General features: G+C 37.9%; 1 protein-coding gene across 13 annotated transcripts in view; it reads right to left on the bottom strand.

Moving 5' to 3' along the window:
- Positions 1–13,667, bottom strand: part of COBL (cordon-bleu WH2 repeat protein) — a 165,061-nt gene that overhangs the window by 89,581 nt on the left and 61,813 nt on the right. For 9 of the 13 annotated variants that reach the window (XM_054816785.1, XM_054816778.1, XM_054816780.1 and 6 more), the window contains one exon: positions 12,205–12,288. The exons of the other annotated variants lie outside the window; for them this stretch is intronic. In XM_054816785.1, coding sequence (XP_054672760.1) covers positions 12,205–12,288 — 84 coding nt within the window. The remainder of the gene's footprint in view (positions 1–12,204; positions 12,289–13,667) is intronic. 13 annotated transcript variants of the gene reach the window in all.

Here is a 13,667-nt window from a genome sequence, read left to right as displayed (position 1 = left end):
TGAATATTAAGTCCCAGATCAACATCAATGGTCAGGAGTACAGGGGTGAAGAGAAGGTTTAGAGCCAACGCTCTTCTGTTGGACAATGGACAGAGCACATCCAGGCGTGATACACATCCATCTTTTGTTTGATAATGCTTACAGATCAATACCTACAAAAATTAAGCTTGTCCCATTAAAGGAACTGAACAATTTGGATAGAAAATACATATACTTATACTCCAAAGAAGTCACAAGCAAATTCATTTCAGGATCTGAATCTTGCAAAAGCATGAAATCCAGATCTAAGCTTCCTCTCCATCCGGGAGGATCCTCCAAAGGCTATCCTCTTTAGAGAATAATCAATATCATGCAAGTTCAGTAACTGGGAACAGAAGAACAGGTTAAGAATAAAGAAGCAGACCCTCCTTTTGAATCTTCTTAGAATTATATTACAACATTACTTCAAACATCCTTGGCCTTTTATTTTTTTCCTACTGTGAGCACTCATTATTATCCTTTTAACTCTGACTTTGTATAGGCCAGCCCACCTTCTAAATAAAAGTGAAGTGAGAATATAGGATTCTGCAAAATGACTGGAAGTACAGCTGTGCTGGAGCCCAAGCTACTTCAGCCTTTTACCACTTTATTTTTTTATATATATATATAAAAATATATGTAATTTCATATTTTTATCTTCCTTTGCAGTACACTATAGCCAATTACATTTCTCCAAGTCTAAAAATTCAGTACTATATCCTTAGGATACCAGAGCTTCACTTGTGATTGTTTGTTATTCCTAATAAATTAATTTTCCCACTGTGTATAGCCTTGTTTCCTTTGTGAATTTAGTATGAAATACTAAGAAATCACAGCTCTCCGATCTATTTATTCCTGCTGACTGGAGTATTCCAATGCATTGGAGTGCACTCCCCACTGAAGAGCTGTGGCAGAAACTTCAAGCTCAGTTCCAAATTTAACTGACACTGAAGTTACAAACTGTGGAAATAGATAGAACATATACCTACACTTGGGCTTTAACTGGCAGAATTACATCTTAAACAGGGCAATCAGTGCTGAGAATTCTGCTTACTTCTCTGGCTACGCACTGCTTCAGATAACAAAGAAAAACTTGCCTTTGCAACAAATTATTGGTTGGTGAAAACCACTCCCTTCCTTTGCCACTATTTGCAATTCATCTTCTACAAGACTGAACACGTTTACTTTGGGGTTTTCTCCTTCCCCAGTGAGAAAATGCTCTATAAATTAAACAACTTCAAGGAGTATATCTGTCAGCTGTCCATCGAAAAGGAACAAAGGTCTTATGTTTTCAAACATGACAGTGAAAGTATCACAAGAACTTTGTCCATGCAAAAGAAAACCTGAAGTAGGACAAGAAAGAATGATTTTTAAATGGCCTAGTGTAGATAATGGCTAACAACTCATAAAGGACATGGTCCAAAGCCAGTTGAAGCCAGCAGGAATTTTTCCACTGGCTCTAGTGAGTTCTACATCAAGTCTCCAATGGTCGCTCTAACTACGATGCCAAAAGACAGTAATGTTCTAAACTATGCTGCCGCTGTAATTTCTCCAGGAAATCTTTTTCTTCAGTATACTTTCAAACTCAATGAAAATCGTAACAACAACAGCACAGAAAGCATAGCTCTGATTTTTTAAACATAAAATTTGGCTCCAGATACCCATACTTTAGTCTCTACTGCTAAAGAAATGAAGAAAGTAAAGCACCTCCAACAAAACACATGTGAATCGGATCACAACCAATAGGCAAGGAGTTTGTTTTAAAAGTGTGATCAAAACACAAGTTAAAAACCAAAATACAAAAAACTCAATGCATGATCAGATATCCTGATGTGTAGCCTAGTTGTGTAACTATTTGGTGAGGTTTTAAAAAACCAAAACGTAACCCCCCTAGATGATGTTAAACATCATATCGACACATGTCTACAAAGCTAAGAGACCCTACACTACTTTCACCCTTGGCATGATGCTTTCTTTTGATATAATATTCAACCACAGGAAATTAAAAGTAGAACAATATATTAAGACAGTTCACAATCCAAAGCAAAAACATTAAGTCTCAAAGCGCTGCCTTTCCATAGATAGAGGATAAAGCGTTTTTTTCTTAATTCATACATGTTGCATAGAATATTTTCTCCCAAAATCCCCTTTTTAATTTTTGTTGGTGGTGGTGGGAGGAAGGTGTCACAACTTTGGAAAGGCAAGTTCCTTTTAATTAAATATTAGTTAAAGACTTTAACTGACTTGTACAATTGCCAGTATTTTTAGTTGATATTGTCTTTCTGACCTGTAACCCTTAAACTAGAACAAGGACCTTGTTTAACGTCTGTTAAATTTAGACAGCACCACTATCCACTATTACCCCCCTCCCACTGCTGCTGCACTAATCTCCCATGCCAGCTGCTCAAATGTTTACATTTGAAGGGCTTTCTCTGTTTGTGCAGAAATGGTCTCTGCACAGTATCTCTCATCTGTACATTTGCCAGAATCAAGGCAAGAAAAGCCTCACTGCTGGAATTCTCGATTAATAAATAGTCTTAAATGTTTCTTCTTCCCTTCCCCCTTCTGTCAAATCCATTGCCATTAGGTTTTTACAAGGCAAACCTCTACCGTGCACTTTATTGGCCTGACTCTTGTCCTATGCAAACAACTCTAAATCAGAACAAACTCCATTTAGAGTCAATGAAATCACACCATCTCCGTGCTGAAGCTGGGAGAGATCAAAATCAAGATGTGTACCTGAGCATTTGCTGGGATGAAAAGAATAAAATGTTATAATCACAGGAGAGGGTTGTGGGGGAACCAAACACCAACACTCATAAATCTACCTGTTATCTCTCCATCTCACTATGTCAGTATCCTTCAGAGACTGCCTACACAGGTCATGTCCTAGACATTGGTTGCACCTGGCTCTCACGAGGTCGCCGAGGTACTGAACCAGCAAAACACTTAAACAAGTGCTTGGTATGACACTGAAAAAGTCAGTGGGTCCAATTCCTATGCCTACAGCTGCTCACCCATTTAAGAACTCTGTGGTCTTACTATTTGCCTTGATCTGCTTTCTCTTCTGGCCTTCCAGCTGACCATTTATAAAACCAGAAATAATTTCCTTAGATCCCTCAAGTATTTTGAGATTTGCTTAAAAGTGTAAATTATATAAAAAAATAATTCAAGAAATTACTACTTCATGCTCTTGTAAAAGTCTTTAAAAAGACTGACTGCTATTTGTCACACTATTTCCCCTCTTCAGCTTGTGTCCCAAAACGCTGCTGAGAATTGAAATGAAATATTAAACACTGGAGAGTAAGAGAAAAAGCAACGTCTGAAATTATTTGTAATCATTTCTGCTAAGCTGAAAGGGGAAGACCAGTATTGCAGCTGCATGTAAAGACCAATAAAACCTAATTTAGCTGTTGTTTATTAAAAAAGAAGAAAGAATGTGAAACAGCTCCAAAGACTACAGGCATTAGAAGGTCTCTTTTTGTAGTGACAAACGATTCAGCAGCACACATAGTACTTAGTGCTATCTAGTCTTTGCTTCATACACACAACGCCTCTTTGAGTTCAAGGGAGACCTGTGAGGTCCGCTAAGCCTCACGTAGGTTTGACTTTGCATGAGAGAACTAAGCCATAAAGTTCACTTAGGAAAACTTCCCCATCAAAGTAAAACGCATTGTGTCCTGTCAGCAAATGTTGTTTTGCAAATCCTCCCTCACCTGCCATAAGATGTTATTGAGACATATGGTTTCACACGCTACCAAGCAGCTCAGTTTTGCCAACGAACAATAATGCACAGAACAAATACGTGTGGAAATCATGAGATCATCTAATTAAAAGAAATGTTATTGTTTGCCACTACTTTTAATGAAATCGAGTCTTCACCATCCACAGAAGAGGCTGGAAAAGAACCAAATCCTATTAGCGCTCATGCCTCAGAAATTGTTTGCAAAAGAAAAGAAATTATACCTTAACTGGTGTTGAAAATCTTCACAGTATCTAAAATCTACATATGCTAATAGGATATTTTAGACTAATATAATAAAACTATGGTTACATGTGATTCAGATTATGCCACTACAAAAACAGGTGTTACTGTCTGAAAAAATATTTCCATTGTATATTAGAAATATGGAGTTGATGACAAACAATTAGCCATTTCTGATTTCATCTAGTAAAGGGCATTGGCATAAATACACAGTAATCCTTTCATTACAGTAGTTATATTTGGAAAGCTTTGCAAAGAGATATTTTGGATATCCATCATTAAATCAAACAGAAATGTACTTTGCAGTGGAATTAATAATTCCCTGACTCACTCCCAGACTATCCCAAACTTAAACACAAAAAGCATTTTATGTACACAGAAATATGTGAAAGACTTTTTAAGGAACTACAACTCTGCTTATCCAATTGGAAAAAAGCCTGATCCTGGGATAAACTTTATTTTAAAGGTTGTATTTTCCACACCACTGCATGCTTGCCAGTTACACTGAGAACAATATGCTGAATAAATTATGACTGAATATGAATTACAAGGCTATTATACACTATTAAGGGGCTCTGGTAATATTAAATACTAAGGAAGCAAAGCCTGAGTGGTTGAGATGTCACTAGAAAAAATCTCAAATGGAATTTAAGTTTGTCTTTGGGTTTTTTTTAATGTCCTTTTATTAATGCAAATTAAAAGCCATTGGTCTTATTAGCTGCTGCTTTATTCTATTTTTTCCAGTGAGTTAACTTCAGAACTTTTCAGTGAAATCAGTAACAAAAGATGAATCAGACATAAAAGGATTTGGGTGGTTAAGGGTGTGTCACCAGGTCTTAATTAAACATCCGAGGGAGATATCTGAGCCAACTTACTCCAGACCGACTGGGTACATCCACAGTATAGAGAACGATGCCATGCAGCCCAGATCTGCAAGCTGAATTGCCTCATGCTAGCCTAACTTACCGTGCTCTTCTTAGCTTGGGTTCCTAACTCACACCCTTTGTGCTTTCCCTTCAATAAGCCTGACACATACCCTTCGGATGTGCTTACTCCCATTTTGGTGCCTGAACTGTTTCTGGGTGTGCTGAGCATGAAAACTGCTGAGAAACTATGCTTCTAACCTCCTGCCTAAACTCCATGAGGATCCATAAAACTGGCAAATCTCTCCATCTTCATCAGCCAAGGGGCTTGATCCAATAGGTGCACTTCAAGCACAACAAAGAAACCTGGCTCCACAAAAAACGTAACTGCAGCTATGGTATTTCTCTCCTGTCTTGTCCTTCCCTCTGCCCCAAGTTCAATTATTCAGTAAGAATATGGTAAATCCAGGTTCAAAACCTTCTTCTAGTTGAGAAAAAACAAACTTCCCCCTCTCATGTGCAGAGTCAGATTATTCTCTGTTCAAGGACATGAATATGAATTTAGCTAGAAAGAGACTGAGATTAGGGCACTCACGTGGGCAGGGAGCAACAGCCATTTGGTTCCTCCAGTTCTAGCTTCAGTGACTGCTTATTTGCTGGATCTAACATCTGCTTAGCATAAAACATAGAAAAACATCTCTGGCGCTGGCACTGGAACCCAGAGCTGCCACCCCACTTAAGTTATTTTGTTACTGGTCTGAATAGTTAAGCTTGCTCTTGCTCTCTCTTTCTGAGTCACTGCGTATTTGGGTGTTTTTACACAAGGGCGCTTCCCACATCAAGAATACCTCACAGCTTTGTTCCAGGCATTCTCCAGCCCAGCAAGTATTTTGGTTTTCTTTGCAAAGGATGAAATAATTCTCTTAATAGTGGTCCTGAGAGAGATAGAAGATTGGCTGGTATCTCTAAAGGCAGAGAAGGGAACTGAACTTAGCGCGCTCACATTTTGGCTAACAGTGGTAGGCGGCAAGCTTTTAGAGGAAAAGCTTTAAATAGCTAAATCTAGCAGCCGACTCAAGGTTTCAGTCCTGAGTGAGGCACATCGCAGATACAGAAGGTGGGCAGAGTTTAACGTGCATCTCCTGCTGTGCAGATTTCAGTGGCTTCAAAACTTGGGAAGTCTGACTCTGGGATGCTTAGATCCAGCGTCCAACAGAATCCCGCGCTGCCGGGTATTTAAAACATGCACTGCCAGGCATAGTTGTGCCCAGTTCCTTTCATAGATATGGCCCTACTCAAGTCCTTTTGATTTGACTTCATCCATTTCTCTCTGCTCATCTCAGAACATTTCTTGAGAATATTTCCTTCAAAACACCCTGCAAAAAACACTGCAGGTACTGAAGTTTCCAAGTTGTCTTTTTAAAAGCAACAACCTGAATGCAATGTGTTGTGAAGATTTTACTAAGAACCATACAGTTTTGTATAAAAATGCAGGTTCTGGCAACCAATAACTATGTGATAATGCTTTGTTTTTAATAAAAGCTTCATGGTCACAAAAAAATGCTTAGAAACGTGACCTCTACAAACCTAGCGCTCAGAAGCCAAATGGAGGGAAGGGAAGTCCACCCTACATTATTTGTTTTCAAATCTCATGATCTTCAGCCACTTTTGTGTGGTGAGGGCAAGAGCTGACAAGTGATTTTTGAATGCATGGAGTTGGCAATCCTGTGGTAGTACAAGCTAAGCAGCACAGACAGAACAGGGGTCAGCCGACATGTCTCTTCACCAGATACTGTTTTTAATAGCTTGTAACTTTACCATGCTTTAACCATAGATGCTGAGGCTTTCCATTCCAGGTGTCTGCCTCAGGCTATTTTTTTTTTTTTTTTGAGCCAGAGTAGTTCAGCTGGTTCTGAGATTTTTTTTTTTTTTTTTTTTACACTAACTCCAAGGACCTCTTCTTTGAAGAGGTCTAGTAACACCACACTTTGGAGCAAGAACTTGAAGTCTGGTGGCAGGCAGACACTGTTTCAAGCTCTTGCCTTCTCTTATCACAGAGTGTAAGAAAATTCTAAAGATATTATATTATGTAGAAGTATCTATGATTCACGTGAACAAAGATAATATCCTGTAAGTGCACACCACAAAAGGAGGTGGGTACAGCTGCATCTCTTCAGCAGCCACAATCTGGCTGAAAGGCACCTCCACGGTCCACCTGATCTATCCCTTCGCTCCAAGACAGAATGAAGTATGTGAGGCTCATCCTCTAGACATTTTTGGAGGTTTTACAGATTAGCTGATGATAAAGATTTCAGAGCCTCTTTAATAACCTGCCCCTTGCGAAAATTCCATGTAGTCAGTTTTTTTTCCCGCTGATATCTAAGTTAAATTTTCATTGCTATATATAAAGCACATTACTTCTTGTCCTGCCCTCAACAGACAAGGAGAAAGAAAGTTGATCGCTGTCATCTTTGCTACCTATTTGAATTCTCTGAATGCCAGTCACAAGCCAGTTGGCTCTGGCAAATCCTTCTTCTTACCAAGGAAAGATAACAATAAAATGATTTTTTTTTTGCAGAGAGTATCACAGGATATAAAAATAAAATTAACTCTACTGTAATGGTAAACCTTAACCTGAGATATCCAGTATTTAATAAATCTATTTTTTGTCTGATCATGTAAACAATTGCACAAATTTAAAGATTTATAACTATACTGTATCTTCTCTAGTGTCATCCTCTGGCATCTAACTATGGCTTACAGGCACTCTGTAACAGAAGATTGGTTGGGACAGACCAGTCTGCTGTAGTATTTAGACAACTCTCCATACGCAGTTTGTTGAGTCTGACGTTCTGCAAACAAGATCATACTAAGTATAATTGTTCCAAGGCAAGATCACAACCTATTCCTTTGACAGTGTACACATATAGCTCTAACTGTATAAAATGCAACAGAACTATCCCAGGATTTCACCCTGCTAGTACAAATAAACAGACGTAACCAACATCATCCTAAGCATTGCCAGGAGGCCAAGAAGCAAGAACATGAGAACAGGAATTTAAAGTCAATGTGTTTGTCAGACACAAGGAAATAATAAAAGTAGATAGTTGTTAACTTCCATTTAGATTGCATGGGCAGTATTCTCATTCCTACTGCCTTAAACAGTGCCTGGCCACGTGAGGTGAAATCCTTGACAGTAGATGGTATTAACTGATCACCTGGGACCACGGTTGAAGAGAAATCACATTTCCAATTACTTTTGCATAACTGTACTTGATCCTTCTTCCAACCACTTCTGAAGTGGGAAAGCCTATCATGAATGATATAACTCCTGCCATCAATGAGGGCATAAAAGTTATAGTACATTAAGAACAAACAAGGCCCTAAAAAGTAAATAATGGATTTTTTTTAAAAGCCTGTATAGGGAAAATAGCTGTTCCCATCATTTAAGAAGTGACTGCCAAGGTTACTAATGCACTAGAAGTCCTGATGACTTTTTTTTTTTTTTTTTTTCCAAACATTAGCACAGTATTTTTCTTCTGGAACAATGTCTTGCAATTATATAGGTACTGTGAAATGAAAAAAACCCAACCCACATATCCTAAATGTAAGTAATAACTGTTTGGAATTTAAAACAACATTGTTTTTCCTGGATACTTTTCTTCATGAACATGTATATATAATAGGCATGACAGACTGATTAAGCAGGGAACTACTGGACTATCTGCTTCATTTAGGTTCACTAGTTCTGAATAACACCTATATTCAGACATACACCAAAGACTAGGTTTTTTAACAACGGTCCTGATGAAAATCCTCCAACATTGCTCTACTGAAGCCCTGTTTGAACTAGAGAAACCTTGTGTGATAAGACTTTGTGCTGAAGTTTAAAATCCTCTGATAAGTGTCCCTGGCTGTACTTCTAAATATTTTTTTCCCAAGCTGTTTTATTACATAAACAAATTCCACATCAGAGATACACGTCGTTCAGCACTTGGGATGTGTTTTTTTGCTTTTGATTTATGAAAACACGAAGGCCCCAAAAATAAAAACAGCTAATTTTAGTACTGCATTCCAAATATCGGGTTTCATTTTGATCAACTGTTTATTTGAGGACAGTGACACCAAGCGGCAGAGATGACTTAAACTCCCTTTTTTCCCCCCAGCTGTTCTAAATTCCAGCTCTGACTGTCTGTCTTTGGCATACAAAAAGCAGAATACAGTTAACTGTGCTGCAATTTCCAATCGTTTTGTTTGTATTTTATTTTATTTTATGTGTATTTCAATAGCATTTGATTTGTGAAAAGTGAACCCAGATATAAAGTTCATCTGCTTGGCAAAAAACTGGAACAGGTTAAGGGAAACGCTTTCTGCTTCATCTACAATACATCATTAGATTTCAGATCCTTTACTGATGTGTGGTATAATGAACTGCTGCACTCTGAGGATTGTCATGGAGAATTCTTTTCTTGTATTTTTGCACTCTCTAAGGTGTTAATTAACTCTTCTTTTTTCGCCTTTATTTTTGCTGATACTGTGAACAAATGTTCTTTCACCTCAAGCATAAGTGTTGACTTTCCCATCTTGACTTTGAAAATCCGCTTCCTCATCAACAATCCAAAGTATTTTTAGGAGCATTAATAATTGTCATAACAATTACATAAATATGGCACTGAGAATGGTTTGGTGCTTAAAAAGTGAATATAACTTGTGCTTGAATAAATACGAAGGATCTCTTATTTCTTGCACCTTTATTCCATTCCTTCATATTGCCCATTTTAAAAAAAAAAAAACCAATCAATACCCAGAATAGATTCATTACTTTTTCTACAATTCATTGCACGTGGCCACCACATAATGGGGAGAAAAGGATTTAAAGTAAACATACCAAAGTTCATGCCCTTACTTCAGTATTACTTCATGAGTTGCCTATTTCCTTACAGGCAAGAAAAATTCTCTTGATGTAGCCAGCGCATCTCCTGGCACTATGCTGAAGGCAATGGCAAATTATTTTCCTTTCAGAAATAAATCTGAAACTCTGGCTTTGATGCCCACACAGCAATACAAACTACTTTCAAGATGACCCAAAACAGTAACAGAAAGTAGACTTGAGGAAATTGCAAAACAGGAAGCCTCTACTGGACGACATTTTGCCAAAAGTCCTATCTCAGCTCAATGAAACTTCTATATAATGATCTCTAAATGTGTATTTCACATATATTACTATATAAGATAACACTTATTTTGAATAAGGATACTCAATTCCACTGGAGAGGATATCTCTGAGCAAGTGGAATAAAGAATTAGTCACAATGATCGACGGTCTCAAAGACTAGCCCATAAGGAACTCTTAAGCTGAATTTTAAAAATTATAAAGTGCTTTCACTGGTGTTTCCACTTGAATTTTATCATAAGCTAATATATCTACATCAACTATCTATGCCAGGTTTATAGTATTTTAGAATTTTTCACCTAAGACGTCACAATTGTTGACCTTGTTCTTGAAGCCCATCTAACCTGTTCAAAGGATGGACCTTCTGTGCTGCGGAGTGGATCTGTTAGACTTATTTTATACATCTTCTGCAAGCTTTAACAGAATAGTACTGAATTAAATGAAATTATGTCAATACATTCATTTAAGTATTTAATTATGGCTTAGCAGGATCGGTGCTCATACAAATACAGGTGTCAAGTCAGAAGTGAAAGATGTAAACACTGAACAATGGCTACATTGTTCTTTAAGATTAATTGCTCTTAAGAGGAAAGGAAAAAAAATGAATCCCTGGCATGTTCATGTAACTGAATACAAATAAAACATTTTTTACCTCAAGATCCTTTTGCTCCCTATCACCTGTGCCTTTAGAAGACAAAGTTACATGTCCAAGATAGTTTTGAAAACTTTTTTTCATCAATGTCAAAGGAAAAAGAAGATCTTAACTTATGATTCGCCCTGTAATATTCCCTACAAAAATAAATTAAGAGATGTCTCTCTTCTGAGAAAAGCACCACACACTAGTGTAAAAGACAGTTCAGAGTATCTGAAGTACCTTCATAGCCTCACTTGGAATCCCTCTTCTTCCTCCTTCTCCTTTCCTAGTACTTGAGTATCAAGATATTGAGATTAATGTATAATGGCAGTGAATACAAACCACAAGAATTTATCTTGGCAGAGCTTGTGATGGTTTTTCTACACTTTTACCTAGTATATTTCCGTTAGTCACATCACCCTCTTCTAGAACCTAATATTAATAGAGCTCTGTCACTAAAACATTCACCTTTACAGTGTTACCCAAATTTTTAGTGTCATAAGCAGCCTTCCTGTTTCAGTACTATTTCATTATGAAGTTTTCACAGATTTGCAGAGTTAGATATTTTTTAACCTCACAGCCAATCACTTCTCCATCTATTTCTCCCTTCTGACTTCTTTTGTATTATCCTTTTCATCTGGGATTTGTTCTCTCACTCCTCCATTTTTTCCCACAATTTTCTGGCGCCCTCCTCTGTGGCTAGGGAGCTGTACATTTTGTGGATCAGCACTCCTTTTCCAAATACCTGTTTGTGAAAGGAGGATTCAGAGCTGAACCTCACCTGTCATGTCATCAACAGAGTCTTCTCCAAGTTTTGAAAATATGATAACAAAAAGCCAAGTAATTAAAAAAAGCAACAAAAAGACACTTCATTTATTATGATTACTAATCCAGCAGAACAGTCTTACAAAAATATTTAGGATTCACACTTCCTAATTAGATACCTATAGCCTCATAATTTAGTACTCTGTCAGGCACTTAAAAACCTTTCTAAATGAGGTTCACAGAATTTTAGTACCCCAAAATCTACTGAAGTACTTAAAAATCCTCTCTGTTATTTCCAGTATTTAAAACAAAAGTACTCTCCACCCACAAGCTACTTAAGAAACAAATGGAATGCTGTCATGCTGCAGAAGACATGTAAAGGGATAAAAATGACAGGTGTGGTTTCATAACAATAAAGCCCCCTCTAAATGTCACTGATATGGCAAACATACTCTTGCATCACGTTGTACTGTCAGCGTCTTGCAGTCACAACACCTATGTGCTTGGTTAAAACACTTTTTGCTCACAAATGCTTAGAATCTAACTTTGAAAGAAACGTTATTTACAGTGAAGCTAGCGAGTTTTTTTTTGACAACAGTGCATTGCATTTTAACTTCATCAAGATACACAAACTGTGCGCTCACATAACTAAGCCTGCTAAGTAAGCTACTTCTACTTGACTAAGCATCAGGAATAGCAGTGGTTTCTGGTTATTCAAGGATTTAATAGGAATGCAATAGCATCTACAAGCTACGTTAGTACTTACATCCAAGCTTCCTTCACTTGTAGATGCAGAACTAAAAACATCCTCCTCACCACAATCTCTGTTCATCCTCAAGTGTTCTTCTGTCTGCAACACAAACAAGCATCCTACACAGCAGCAGCAAAGGAAACAAAACAGCAAAAACATGCCAGAGGAAAGCATCAAACCTCATCACAGTACCAAGACAAACTGTCTCAGTAGTGCTGGACCTGATTGCTGAGAAACTCTGAAGCAGTCTGCAAAATTTCTCTCATGTAGGCAAGGCCCTAAGAAATCCATTAGCAGAAAGATTTAAGAACAAGACTATAAGGCAAGAGAACAATTCTTGGGCAAGGAGGAAAACTGGTGGTAAGCAAATCCCGTAGCACCAGGGACCAGATTGCAAGTCTCTGCTATGCCACAGACACAGGGGAACAAGCAGAGAACTTCTTCCCTGCCATTTGTCAATGACGAGACTGTTTCTGTGTGCTAGCATATACCCTCCTTAAGCCTGGATATTATGACTGTCTGCATGGGACCTCTGCTCTACTGGATTGCTTAGCAGTGCCAATTTGATCTGGATTTAATCCCAGGCACATGACTACATTTCACATCAAAAAGATATGGAGTTCATGCCACCTTTATGGTTTTTTATGCCAGCTGCAGGAGAACAGAGAGTAACTGATCCAGCATAAAATTAGAATGGAGAGAACAAGATGATACCTGATCTGGCATTAAGCCTGCCTGTACAAAGTTAACCAAAGAAATACTTTCAACAAATTTGTATTAACCATGAGAATAGGACCCTGCTTTCATTCTGCGTCATAGTGTTTTTAATGTAGCAGAAAGTTGTGCGTTTTTTTCAAAAAGTTAGATCTAGTGTGTTGTCATACCATGATTATTGCTTTCAGTGAGCTAGCTGAGAAAGAAAGCATGTGTGTGGGCATGGAAATCTGAGCGTAGGCCTGTAGCACGCAGTGACACCTGATCCAGGACAGTTCGCAACACAGGCTAATGCTCTTCTTCCCTTGCAAAAGAAATTGCCTTCCCCTTATGAATGCCTGCAACTCTGAAGCTCTGTTGCTGCAAGACTGCATAATTCTTGCTGTCAACTAGTTCTAAAATACAGGCTATACATACACACACACAGAGAATCACTACAAATCATAACACAAACAAAGAAAAAAATGTAACAAATAAGCAGAACCAACTTAAGTCTTGAGGAGAAGTAAAAATGTAAGAATAACCATAAAGAGCAGACTTTAGGAACTCCGGGCCTTTGATTCCAGTGCCCTGAAATCACAAGGCATCCCATCACATAATCCCTTCATAAACCTACCAAATCCTTTCTTAAAAGAATGTAAATAATTTGCCTTCAATCTGCTAACTAAGTCTGTTCAGCAGTTTCACTGCTGCTTTGGCTAGAAATCTTCCACAATACCAACCCAGATGTATTACGGCCAGTTAACATCTGCTTGCTCCTGTGT

This window comes from Grus americana, chromosome 2 (genome assembly GCF_028858705.1).
Source record: "Grus americana isolate bGruAme1 chromosome 2, bGruAme1.mat, whole genome shotgun sequence".
Taxonomy (NCBI): Eukaryota; Metazoa; Chordata; class Aves; order Gruiformes; family Gruidae; genus Grus; species Grus americana.
Note: the sequence above shows the minus strand (reverse complement) of the source record. Positions and strands in the feature narration are given on the sequence as shown.